General features: G+C 65.3%; 1 protein-coding gene across 12 annotated transcripts in view; it reads right to left on the bottom strand.

The window, feature by feature from the left end:
- Window positions 1-990: 990 nt before the first annotated feature.
- PCBP3 (poly(rC) binding protein 3) overlaps window positions 991-12,139 on the bottom strand; it is a 247,388-nt gene continuing 236,239 nt past the window's right edge. For 5 of the 12 annotated variants that reach the window (XM_044250769.1, XM_044250768.1, XM_044250779.1 and 2 more), the window contains 5 exons: window positions 9,804-9,882; window positions 9,014-9,073; window positions 6,046-6,098; window positions 2,658-2,827; window positions 991-1,704 (listed from right to left, as the gene is read on the bottom strand). In XM_044250769.1, coding sequence (XP_044106704.1) covers window positions 1,668-1,704; window positions 2,658-2,827; window positions 6,046-6,098; window positions 9,014-9,073; window positions 9,804-9,882 — 399 coding nt within the window. In that variant the 3' untranslated portion in view covers window positions 991-1,667. The remainder of the gene's footprint in view (window positions 1,705-2,657; window positions 2,828-6,045; window positions 6,099-9,013; window positions 9,074-9,803; window positions 9,883-12,139) is intronic. The other 7 variants (XM_044250780.1, XM_044250771.1, XM_044250774.1 and 4 more) reach the window with 3 other exon arrangements.

Raw genomic sequence — 12,139 nt, forward strand, 5'->3', positions numbered from 1 at the left:
ACCTGCCGCTCATGATGGCGAGTCGCCTCCCCAGAGCTCAGACCGGGAGCCGTCCGGCCTGCCGGGCCCCTCTCTCCCACGGCCCACTCTGACCTGCCGGCCATCCTTCGATCTTCAAGATGCTTCTGGAACACGGTGTTCCCTGGCCCGAGCCCCACCTTCCGCTGGTCCCTGCAGCCTCCTGTCCCCAGCGGGCCTCACGGGCTCCACTCCCGGCCTCCCGCGCTTCTGTCTTTCCCTGCACGAGCTGCCGCCGCCCCTCCGCCAGCTCATCTCTTCCAGAACGCGCCCCTCGGGGCCACGCCTTGTCTGAGTGCCACGGCACTTCTGACGCCCTCCCCGCTGCGGCCTTCTCCTACTTCCGTGGCTCCTTTTGTTTCTAAGATACTTATTCAACGGTCCACTGGCCGTCCACAGCTCCTGTGCCCGGAGGAAGGCCTGGGTCCACTGCGGCCCCACCAGCTCCGGCCCTGAGCACAGCCCCTCGGCCAGGCGGCCTGGGCACACACAGCAGACAGGAAGGGCCTCGGTCCTTGTTTGCCGTGAGCGAGGGTGGGGGCCATCCACGGGGGGCCTGCGTCCCGCCCCCGCCAAGAGCTTCAGGGTCCAGAAGAGGCACACGAGGCTTTCCAGTCAAGCACAGGTAGGCAGAGCTGCCCGTCGCGAGCGAGCGGGGCAGGCAGCCGTGCAGGGACCGGGCCGTGCCCACACTCCCGCCGGTCAGCGGCTTGGCCAGCGTGCGGGGCCGGCCTCCAGCACATAGCGGCGGTCGGGGGAGAGGTGAGCTCTACGAATCTGAAACAGGATTTCCATTATTGTCATTTTAGGAAGTTTTGCAAAAGCAACACTAGAATGACCTTGCAAGTCAGACATTTAAGAAGGGTGGGAGGGGACGAGACCGTAACCCGTGATCAGCCGGCGTGTGTGTGTGCGTGCGCGAGCAGCGGAGCCAGCGGCGCTGGGGGCATAGACAGGAGCAGGGCCAGTGAGGACAGCGCAGAACGTTTATTAACTCCAACATGGTGCAGAGGTGCTTCCTGGCCAGCCCCCCGGAAGATGCCTGGGGGTCCCCGTGTGCGTCCCCAGCACGTGACAGACAATTCAGTGTGGTCCGGACGCCAGCACCCCACCTCGCCTGCACCCTGGCCCAGGACCCTGTCTTCCATCCTCCCTCCCCTGCCCGATGCAGCCTGCGTGGCCGGGGCCGAGGGAGCACAGGCCTGCGGGGGCGGGCAGAGTCCGAGGGGTGCTGAGTGGGACGAACCGCTCAAAGCAGCCACGGTCTAGACGGTCTAGGACAGACGGCTTGTGAGCAGTGCTGTCAAAACGCCAAACTAATTCTTCAACAGGTACATGGACACTAAGGGGCAGTATTTCTAAAACGTCACAGATGGGAGCGCCCCAGAGCGTTTAAAAGAACTAACACGGCATGCCGATGCACGAACACACGAGCGTAACGTAAGTGCGAGAGAGGGACCAGGGACAGAGCCTGAGCTGACGGGTATCCGACCGATCTGCTTTGTCGGGGTGTGTACGTCTGTGGCACAGGTAACCTCCGTTAACAAAGAAAACCTCTATTTGTATGTGCGACGGACGGCGGGCGGGCGGTCTGTACAGCGTGTGCAGCGGTGCAGGTCAGGGTCCCCGGAGCAGAGCGTCGGGCGGGATTAGAGCGCGCCCATCCCAGTGACCTCAGATGTCAGCCTGGAGGGGACAAGGCACAGGGGAGACAGGTCACAATGTTCTTGTAAAACGGGCCAGGAAGCGAACGGCTCGCTGTGTGCGTCCTCCCGGGCCCCGGCCCCGGCCCCGTCCTGCGGGTCAGAAGTGTGGCCGGGAGCTGGAGACCGAGGCAGGACGGAGGGAGGAGGGCCCGCTGGGACCAGGCTGGCAGCGTCCGTCTTCCCTGTCACCTGCCAGGGTGTGTCACTAACCGCCTGGGCAAGCTTCGGCCACCATGATCCTTCCCGAGCTGAGTGTGTGCAGAGTCCTGGGGAGGCCCCCGAGGGAGGACAGCGGCTCTGGGAGGGGCGCCGGCATCATGCTGCCCATGGTACGCAGTGGGGGCCGCAGTGGGGGCCGTCTCCCCTGTCCACCCGGTCCCCCCAGAGCCGGCCTGATGTTCTGAGTTAAAAAGCAGGGTCTGGCCCCGGGCGTGGTCACTCTGTTCTCTGGCACGCCGCTGGGCTGGGAAGCTGACCTGCCCTGCCCCTGGTGTCCCCTCTGACCCTCCCACATGCCCAGATTCGCTGCTTGGCGGGGGCTGGGAGCTGGCCGTGTCTCCAGCCACGGGGCGTGTGAGAGAACGGAGCAGTGATGTGCTCTCCGAGACTCTGTAACCCAATTACCCCAAGCGTGTGGCTGACCTCAGGCCGCGTAGCCCCCCTCTATGCTCTGGGCTGTGACCAGCTCGCCCCCAACCGAGACTGCAGGGTGAATGGTCAGGTGTGAACGTGCAGAACGGGGGCAGAGCCCCAAGTCTGTGTGGAGACTGTCTCCGCCACATCCCACCCCCACGCCCAGGTGGGAGAGAGAAGCCACCAGAGGACCGGGCACAGTCTGGGCTCCCGCAAGGGCGAGCCCGTCCCTCTGAGCGTCCTGTCCAGCCAGCGACACGTTGGACGTGACACGCTGGACAGGGCCCTGTGCTCGCTCACCTGGCATTGATGAGGTACTGGGCAAGGCTGATGTTGGCTGGGGTCCCCGTGATGGTGATCTGGCGTTCGGATGACCCTTCTGTGGCATTGGCAATTTTGATCTGAGCGCCAGACATCTGTCGGATTTCATTGATTTTGGTCCCTTGGCGTCCAATTATGCAGCCTATTAGCTGGAAAAAAGGAGGGAGAACTTCCTCAGAGAAGAGCCCCCACCCAGAGCTGAGTGGGCAGAGTCCTGGGAGGCCCCCGAGGGAGGGCAGCCCAGGCGTCCACCCCACTCCGCCCTCCGCCGTCCCAGAAGGATGAGGACCGGCCCCCACCCCCCAGGAGGCCGGGCACCAGGTAGCTTTCCCGCTGGGGCTGAGGCTGCGGGTGCCCGGGCTCTGCCTGCCGCAGCGAGTCCAGACAGGTCCCAAAGGGGAGAGGCACCTGCCGCGTCACCTCCCCTGCTGTGCTTTGGGGACCTGGGAGCCGGGGAGCATGCAGGCGTCGGCACTGGGGCCCTCTTGGCCGTGTCTTGGGGTGGAGGAATGTCTGTCTGAAGCCAGAGTTTAAAGGTTTTTGCTGCTGAAACCCATCTTCTGAGGAACTTGGTGCAATTCTGAGGACACACGCCCCCTGTGCCTCCCACGGTGTGAACTCTGGCCACCCTAGGCCATCTGAAGGAACAGGCGGGTCACCAAGAGTCAAGCAGCCAGAAGGGTAAGAGCCAGGGCTCCCTGGACACAGAAGCAGCCACACACGGGGCTGGACTGCGGCCCGAGTTCTAGACCGGCTCTCTGGGGCAGCCCACCTTGCAGTGTGGGGGCAACTAGGGCCGGAGAGAACCCTCCACAGAGGCGGCGGCTGGCACCTCTCCATGTTCCCTGGGGGCAGAACCGAGCCCCTGCCCGAGCTGGGGCCGCGGAGGTCAGCTCCAAGAGCGGTCACGGAGCAGGGTGGGGCCAGTGCGGCAGCGTCCAAGTCTGCCTCCGGGACCTGGGGGGAAGTCGCCGGGCCGGGAGCGTCGGCCGTGCTAGAAGCCCGCTTCTGTCCACGCGCCCGAGGGTTAGAGGGAGCCTGGAGCCAGGTGCAGGGCTCCGCTGACAAAGTGGCCTCATGAACTCACCATTTACAAACACAGATGCCCCTGGACCTACGCAGTGACAACAGCTCTTGTCCCTGAGGTGACCTCCAGCTTCTCAGCTCTGCCCTCCTTCCCTGGGTGAGGTCGGCTGCCTCACTAGACCGTCAGAGTCTCTGCAGATGTTCAGAAAGCCTCCACCCCGGGACCGCCCGGCTCCCTCCACCTCCTGCCCCATCTCCCTAAGCCCCGCACCCCGCTCCCGCCTCGCCCTGTCTGTGAGGGAGCAGCCACTCTCCCCGGCCTGGAGCCTCGACTCGTCCTTCTCTGGCAGCAGAGACGTCGCGAGGGCTGCCTTCCGACACCGCCAGGAAAGGCAGGGGCCTGCTGGGCTCGTGGGCCGCGGCGGGGCGGCAGCACTGGCCCCTGACGGAGGGTCCCCAGAAGATGCCGGCACTCAAGAGGATCCGCACACTTCCTTGGCCTCCAGCAGCCTAACCTCCCTTCCAGAAGCTTCCCCCTCCAGTGCAAGTGCGGTTTGCCGAGGCTCCTGCAGAACCGGCTTGCTTCCTCCTCTAGGAAGCCATCGGAGGAAGCCGTCCCCTCTGGCACGGGGGCCCCACGTTCTCACAAGTGTCTTGCTCTTTCCATTTCCTTGCTGAAAACGTACTCGTGTCCAGCCCTCTCTTCCTCCCTGGGGCCTCACCCCCGAGGGGCCCAGCGCTGCCCCCCGCCGGCCTGGGGCTCCTGGCACCGCTCCAAACCCCTTACCTACGTGTGGAACGTGACCCTCTTCCAGAAAGCGCTGAGGCGGCTGGGCACTAGGGACACCAACCCCGGCCAAGCCCCCGCCCTCCTGCACGCCCCTCGACCCACACCCAGCTCTCTCCTCTTACCCAGCGGGCTGCCACGGGGAGCCCCGAGGGAAGCCACGGAGACACTTTCAAGCACCGTGGTTCCTCTTCGCTGCACCCCAGGCTCTGTGGGGACACACCTGTCCTCTCTCTCATCCTAGAGTCACCTGTATGAGGCCTTAGATCTCTGGGTGAATCTGGGGTTGGGACCAGAGACAGGGCCCAAGTGTGGGGTGACCACAGGCACAGGGCCTGCGAGGACCCCACTGTGACATCAGCCACAGAACCCAAGGCCAAATGCCGCCAGCAGCAGGTCCCACACGGCTGGCGGCTGTGCCCCGGCCTGGGTCCCCATGCTACGGAGCCTACGTGTGGTGGCGCTTACCACGCGCCTCTGCCCACTGGAAGGTCCTGCTGTGGTGGCGGGGGGAGCACAGGAAAGCCCCCCCGGCAGTGGTGTCACCAAATCCTCCTGCCTCTTTCTGAGAGACTCCGCGGGAGGGCACGCTGCCCGCTCTCTGAGCCTCAGCCCCTTCTCTTGCTTTCTGGGTGCCGGTCCCTTCGGGAAGGGAGGCTGGAACGGGAGCCCGCCTGTCGTGAGCAGAGCGGCCTCCGTCAAGGCGCAGAGGAGAAGCCCCGTGCGTGCAGCGTGGTCCCTGCATCTACCACGTGGGTGAAGCCTCGGGGGGCTGCCTGCGACCAAGCTGGTCAAGGACCATCTCGCAGGACGGCAGAGTCAGGGGCTCCCTTGAGCGGACCCCCACTCCCGGAGACACAGGAGCGCGTCACCTGCAGCCGGACGCCAGGGTCCCGAGGAGGGGGGGGTTCTTGTTTCTTGGGCGGTGGGGGAGGTGCCTTCCTCCGGTCCTACGCCTCGCTCCTCTCCCGGCCTGCTGCCCGTCCCTGTCCACACGCAGGATGGGCCAACCCCAGACGCCACAGCTCTGCATTTCTCGTAGGGCTTCCTGCCTGGCTAGTGCCAGGGGCAAAGCAGGGAAGGACCTGGAAGGCCTCGGCTCGATGGCAGAAAAGGCAACTGACACCTGAGCCGAGAAGGCCAGTCCTTCCTGTGTGAGCCTGACCTGAGCCGCTGCCCCTCAAGGACACGTGGCCCTCACCCCCCTGGTGTCTGGGTTTCAGATCGGAGTCCGCGTCCTCAGGATCATCAGGGTCAGAGGACAGCAGGTAGGGCTGGGCGTGTGTGGGGGGGTGGTTCATGAGGCCACTTTGTCAGCGGAGCCTGCGCAGGGACAGGCCGTGGCACCGGCTACGGGTGTCCTGCTGCAGCAGACCCTCAGAGCGCTCCTGGCCCACGTGCTCCTCAGGGCCCAGCCCCTAAGTCCCCTCTTTCCTGTCTGGTCTCTCGGGAGCGTGACATTGTGTGCCTCTCTGTGGCCGCTGTACCCAGCCGTGGGAAGGGAGGGGAGCGGTCCGGGTGGTCGGGGCTGGCTGAGGGCGCGGGTATACTCACATCATTGGGAATGGTGAGCTCGTGAGTACTGGCCGGGGGGCTGGCGTCCAGACCTGGGCACACCAAGGGGACAAGGTCAGGCTGACAGCAGGCTGCTCCCATCGTGCCCACCCCCACGGCCTCCCACAGTCCCCACGGGCGGGGCACACACGTCCTGGGGGCCCAGGCCCTGTGAGCTCTTGGTCCCAAATGCAGCCTACGTCTGGAGGCCCAGCTTCTCTCCGAACAAGGACAAAGAGCCTTAGCACGGTGACGTTCCACGTTGTCATGTTGGACACATGCTGGTTTCAGTCCTGCACCACGGTGTGATGTCGGGACGCCCTCCACAGACCTCTGGGGGCCCCCATGCTGGCCAAGTGGGTGTCCTACGGCCCCCTATGTACCCCAGTACAGATGCCCCTCCACCCTGTCTGTGTCGGCAGAGCCACGGGTCCCGCACGGCAACCCCACGGCCCTGCCCCGCAGCCCCGCAGCCCCGCACCTTGGCATGGCAGCCCTGCCAGCCCCGCAGCACAGCCTGTACCACAGCCTCGCTGCCCTGCCCTGAAGCCCCGCAGCCCGGCTCTGCAGCCCGGCAGTCCTGTACCACAGCCCCGCTGCCCCACAGCCCACACCGCAGCCCTGATGCCCTGTCCTGCAGCCCTGCACCACAGCCCTGCAGTGCTGCCCCGCGGCCCTGCAGCCCCACAGCCCCACGGCTGCTCTCCTGCCCCGACAGCCCCACGGATTCAACAGTCAGCCAGTAAGCCACCAGGCCCAGTAGAGACGGTGCGCTTCTGTGCAGAAAGGGCAGACATGGACCTAATGGGTCCCCAGGCCCCGTTTTTATCGTGACACTCTCAGCTTGGGGCCTAGCAAACCAGAGACAGCTTCTCACAGGACGGGGTCGACTCCTGCTCCCAACGTGTGCGGGGCCGCAAGAGGACCAGCCGGCTCCCCTGCCCGCAGCACTCCTGTCTCCTCGTCCAGAGGCATCTCGAGCACCAGGTCCAGGCACAGCCGACACCCCGTGCCCCCCGCAGGCCCCGCGTGCGCCTGGAGCCTGCCCCGCAGAACGGCGTTGCAGCCCGGCTCACACCGTCTGAGTACCCCGGAGCCAGAGCCCTCTCCTCGCCTCCCTCCGGGTTCCTGCCTCTGCCCTGCCCCTCGGTCCACGCTCCACAGGCCCCGAGAAGCCTAAGGAAACGGGAGTCGGATGCCTTCAAGACTGTGGCTGCTGCTTCCGCCGGCGCCCACCCTGCCTCCCTCTGCTCCCGCCATCGCCTCCCTGCCCACCTCACCCCTCCCGTCTTCCTGCTTCCTCCTCCACGGCACTGGTGTCCCCTACACCAGACGCACTGCGGTCCTCAGGCTCTGCCCCGTGCTGGGGGGGCCCTCCGCGCTGGGGGGGCCGCTGGCAAGTGCTGAATGAACCAACTCACCGGGAACCCTCATTCCCGTCTGCGCAGCTAAATCTAGAGTGTCTGTTCTTTATCTTCTTCTCAGAGAGCTATTTTCAATACAGTTATCTGACCGTCCAACCGTCCTGCCACATCCCGTAAACAGTGACAGGCGGAATGTCCTCTAGGAGATCTGCTCAGTCCGGGGGCAGCCCGACAGGAAGGCCCGCCCAGCCTGCTCGGGGAAGGACAGAGAGCCCACAGTCCTGTCCGCTCACCTTGGCGGACTCTGACCCGGGGAGGAAAGGGTCAGACCTCCTGTCAGGAGGGCACGGGAATAAACGCCGGTTCGCAGACTCGCCCGCCCACAGCCGGCCTTCCTGTCTGGGGGCCTCGTGCCCAGTGAGCCTCCCTCGTGAGATGCGGACGCTGCCCGCGCTGGGACAGGGGTCAAGCCTCGCCCCCCGGCCCGACCTGCTTTGCGAACGTTGGTGACATCGCCCCTGGTCAGCACGCCTCCTACTCCCCCCGCGGCTGTGTGGGGACCCGCGCGCGTGTGCTCTCCCTGTGGGTCCCGGGGGCCTCGGGGTGGGAGGTCATCCCAGGGACGCCTTAAAGCGGCCAAGTGCACACACGTCACACAACCCCGAGGCCTGCAGGCGGTGCTGGGGGAGCCGGGCAGGGCCGGTGGGCGGCTGGGGGAGTGGGGGTTCCGTGTCCCGGGCAAGCCAGGCCCCTAGGTCCCCAGCTGTCCCTGGGAGACCGTCGCTGGGTGGGAAGTCACGGATGAACTGTGGCGGGCTCACAGGCATGGGCAAGGGTGGATACCCGTTTCCATCATCAAGGCTGTCCTACACGTTTTTCTCTGATTTTCATTCATTAAATTCTGCATTCACTGCATGGAGGGCTGCGCTGAGACGGAACCCACTGGGGTGCGGGCAGCATCAGGGCCGGCCTCTCGGCACAGGGCCCGTCGCTAGGATCTGGGGCCAACACCTGGAGGGGGCCTGCTTGGGAGCTCTGACCCCAAGGGGTACGGGACAGCAGGCGGCGCCCCCCCGAGGGAACCGACTCTGCCCTGTCACAAGGCTCCAGCAGGGTCACTGCCCCCCCTCGCCCCCCTGCCCCCACCGGGCCATGGGGTCAGCCTACCAGAGCCTGCCCTGCGACAGCCCAGGGGATGTTAGAGCAACCAGATGCGTGTGGACAAATCCGGCCGAGGGTGCTCTGCTCCCTGACCGTGTGCGTCTCCCACGAAATACACTTCCACAACGCAGGTCAGGTCCGTTCTGCACCGCGGCCGCCCGCCCACACACACACTGCACCGCCACCCTGGGGCCCTCCTGACGGGCAGCTGCGCTCTGAGCGCCTTCTGAGCCGGGGACCTGACACTGCCTCCCGGGAGCAGCAGCTGGGCCGGACCCACGGGCCGTGTGCCTGGATGGTGCTGAGGCGCTCGCCGTCCCCGCGGCAGCCGCGACCAGGCCTCCTGGCCCCTCCCCCCGCCAGGTCAGCGACCTGGAGCCCGGGTGGGTCAGGTGCCCGCCTTCTGGGCTGCCCTCTCTCCGTCTAGGGTGCTTGTGTTTTACCTGACGACTGGCCCATCAGATTTTGAGCTTCTTCGGAGGAGTGTAAAGGCAGCTTTTCTCCTGGAGAGCAAAGAAGAAACAGATTTAATGTTTTGCCCTCAAGGAGATAAGCAAGCTCACTTCAACTAGGGAAGCTCAAGATCTGACTGGCGCATGCGCAGCCGACCAGCGCGCCCGGGGTGCGGTCACCTGCACGGCGGCCGAGGCCACACCCCGCCCTCACCAGGGAGGAAGGGACATCTGGCTGGCCAGACGTGGCCGAGTGAAGGCCCACCCTCACCCTTGTGCCAAGTGGGTGCCGACAGGGACGGTGCCCTGGGCTGGGGGCTGGCTCATCTCGGCTCTCCCTGGGGCGGGGCTGGGTGCCGGCCTGGGCAGGTGTCGCTCCAGGGCAGTGCACTGGCCTCCCACAGGAGGGCCCCCCCGGCTGCCTGTCTGAGCTCTTGCTCCTGGACAGAGCAGGCTTCAGGGCTGGCCAAACGGCCACACCGTGTGTTCTGCACAAGGGCTCCCAGAATGCCTGGGTGCAGCGGAGAGCAGGCAAGGACCCTCGAGGGGACAGATGTCCCTTCACAAGGCCCTCGCGAGGTGACGAGCCTACCGCAGGACACACAGACAGACCTCCCGCCCGGCCCGTGCGACGTGCCCCCTGCTGCGCGTCTACACGGCAGCCTCGGCATCCGCAGCTACAACTGTACCTGCTCTGCTCGCCGCCCTGAGAAACGACCGTTCAGAAAGAGAGTCCCCAGGTGAGAAGAGAGGAGGTCAGAGAGGGCAGCTGGGTACGTACCGGGGAAAGCGGGGTTGGTCTGTCCAAGGGGAGGAAAGGGGGTTTGCTGCATGGCCAGCTGGTGGAGCTTGGTCAACTGCTGGGGTAGGAGGGACACGAGAGCTAAGAAGATTATTGTCATCCGGCACCAGTCACACCAAATTAAAAAGGCAGTAACAGGACGTTGCACAAATAGAGGGCCATGCGGACACATGGCAGACGCACAGCGCAAGGACTTGGCCTGGGAAACCAATGGGCCACGGGCTGGGAGCACCCAGTTCCTTTCCTCTCCTCGGCTCCCTGGCAGCTCACCCAGGCCTGGTGGCAGCAATCCCCAGACCACATGCAGGCGAGGGAGGCCTGCGGAGGCCACTGGGCCCCTTGGCTCTGTGGGGAGGGTCTGAGAGCCGCAGAACAGGACCTGCCGGGCCCCGAGGGGCTTCGAGGTCATGCTGTCCTTACAGAATGCAGGTGCCTTGTGCCAACGCCCCCTTCTGCAAATCTGGCCCCACTCCAGCCCTCGCTCGGCCTGGACCTCACCCTGAGCCAGCCCTGCCTCCCCTGCAAGGCCTCCCCAAGATGACCTTCCAGGATCACAGAATGCAGTGCCAGAAGGTTCTGTGGGGGGCAGGTGAGCACCTCTAAGAGGCTGTGAGGGCTGTTTGCATCTCATGTCTCCAAATGGGCCGCTCTGTCCCTTTGTCCCCCACTTACTGGGCTTTCTTCAGCTGTTTTTACCTGGGCCTCCTTCCTTCCTTCCTCCCTCCCTTCCTCCCTCCCTTCCTTCTCTCTCTTTCTCTGTCTCTCTCTTAAATTAGGCTCCACACCCAGCCCAAGCCTGATGCGGGGCTTGAACTCACAACCCCAAGATCATGACCTGAGCTGAGATCACGAGTCAGACGCTCAACTGACTGAGCCACCCAGGGCGTCCCATCTGGGCCTCAGTTCTTAGGTCAAAAACCCAAAAGAAGGTAAAGGTAACTGTGGTGAGTCCTGGCCATATTTTGGGCACCGAAGGCTGAGTGCTGGACACTCGGCCGGATGCCCTCAGGCCTCGCTCACCTGCACGGTCTGCACCGCAGTCTGGGAAATGTATCCGCTCCTAACCTCCTCCTGACAGCAGGCCCGGCCCAAACGTGTCCCAGCGCTGCTCCGGGCCGGCCCCAGAGCCCCCCGGGGTCAGTGGGCGGGGCACTCAGGGAGGACCTGGTGTCCCCAGAGACACAAGTGTGTCAGGGAGGCGGCGCTCCTGCCTGAGGACACACACCGCGACACTCAGGAGCCTTCAGAGATGCCCCTCGGAGCGAGAGAGGAGTGGGTCGCTGAGGGCCGTCCGCAGTGCAGCGCCACGGAAACACCAGACCCCCTTCTAGCGTGAGGAGGACGCGGCCGCCCCGTCGGTCCTGCTGCACGGGTGCGGCAGTAGGCACAGGGGCCACAGTGGGTCGTGCCGCTCGGTCCAGCTCCTGTTGTTCCCGCAGCGTGAGGTGCGTGGACCCCGGCTGCCGCTGGGAGCCAAGCCGCGACCCCCTGTGGCCTCCTGGTCGGGCCTTCGAGGTGAGGCTTTCGCCGTGTGAGCCCCTGAGACGTGAGAAAGGCCGCTGCTGCAGAACTGACCACCCTGGTCTTTCCTGGCCAGCTCCTGTGACACAGCTGTCACAGTGTCTGCTTTTGTCCCTCCCTTGCTGGACAGAGCGACTGCCTCCAAGTGCAGACTTCTCCCTGTCTTCCGGGGTGCCCCCTGACCTGCGGCACTCAGGGTGGGCCTGCTGGGAGCACCGGCCACCCTGACTCAGGGAGGCCCTCTGGGTGCATCCGAGCGGCGGTCAGATTCAGTGGAGAGCCGCTGGTGCGGTGCTGCGGGTCAGGTTTGCACCCAAGGCTGGGGCTGACCCGGCCCGTGTCAGGTCTGCCCCGGGACCTGACATCACTGAGCACAGTGTGATCTGAGCCCCGAGGAGGCCGTCAGAAGAGCACACCCAGGAAACACCGCCACGGGGACACGACACCCGCTGAAGTCACAGGGAGGAGAGGCAACACATGGTCTGCACCTGCTGTGCCCCGGCGAGACGACCTTGCAGGAAGGGACCCGGAGGGTCAGAGACCCTGCCGCGTGGCTTGGGCAGCCTAGCAAAGGCTCCTCTTTAGGCGACAAGTAGGAAAGATGGCAAGTACCCAACAGCATCCCGGGGCTCGAGGAAGGAGCAGAGGGGGCACTGCTGGGGGGCCGGACGCACACACTGGCCCCAGGAAGCTACATCCAGCAGGCACAGGTCCCACAGGTCACCTGGCAGGGGCGTGCTCTGAACCCACCTTCGGGCGGAGTTAGAACGGGGCTAAGGTGACAAGGCGGGAAC

Source organism: Neovison vison, chromosome 6 (assembly GCF_020171115.1).
Source record: "Neovison vison isolate M4711 chromosome 6, ASM_NN_V1, whole genome shotgun sequence".
Taxonomy (NCBI): Eukaryota; Metazoa; Chordata; class Mammalia; order Carnivora; family Mustelidae; genus Neogale; species Neogale vison.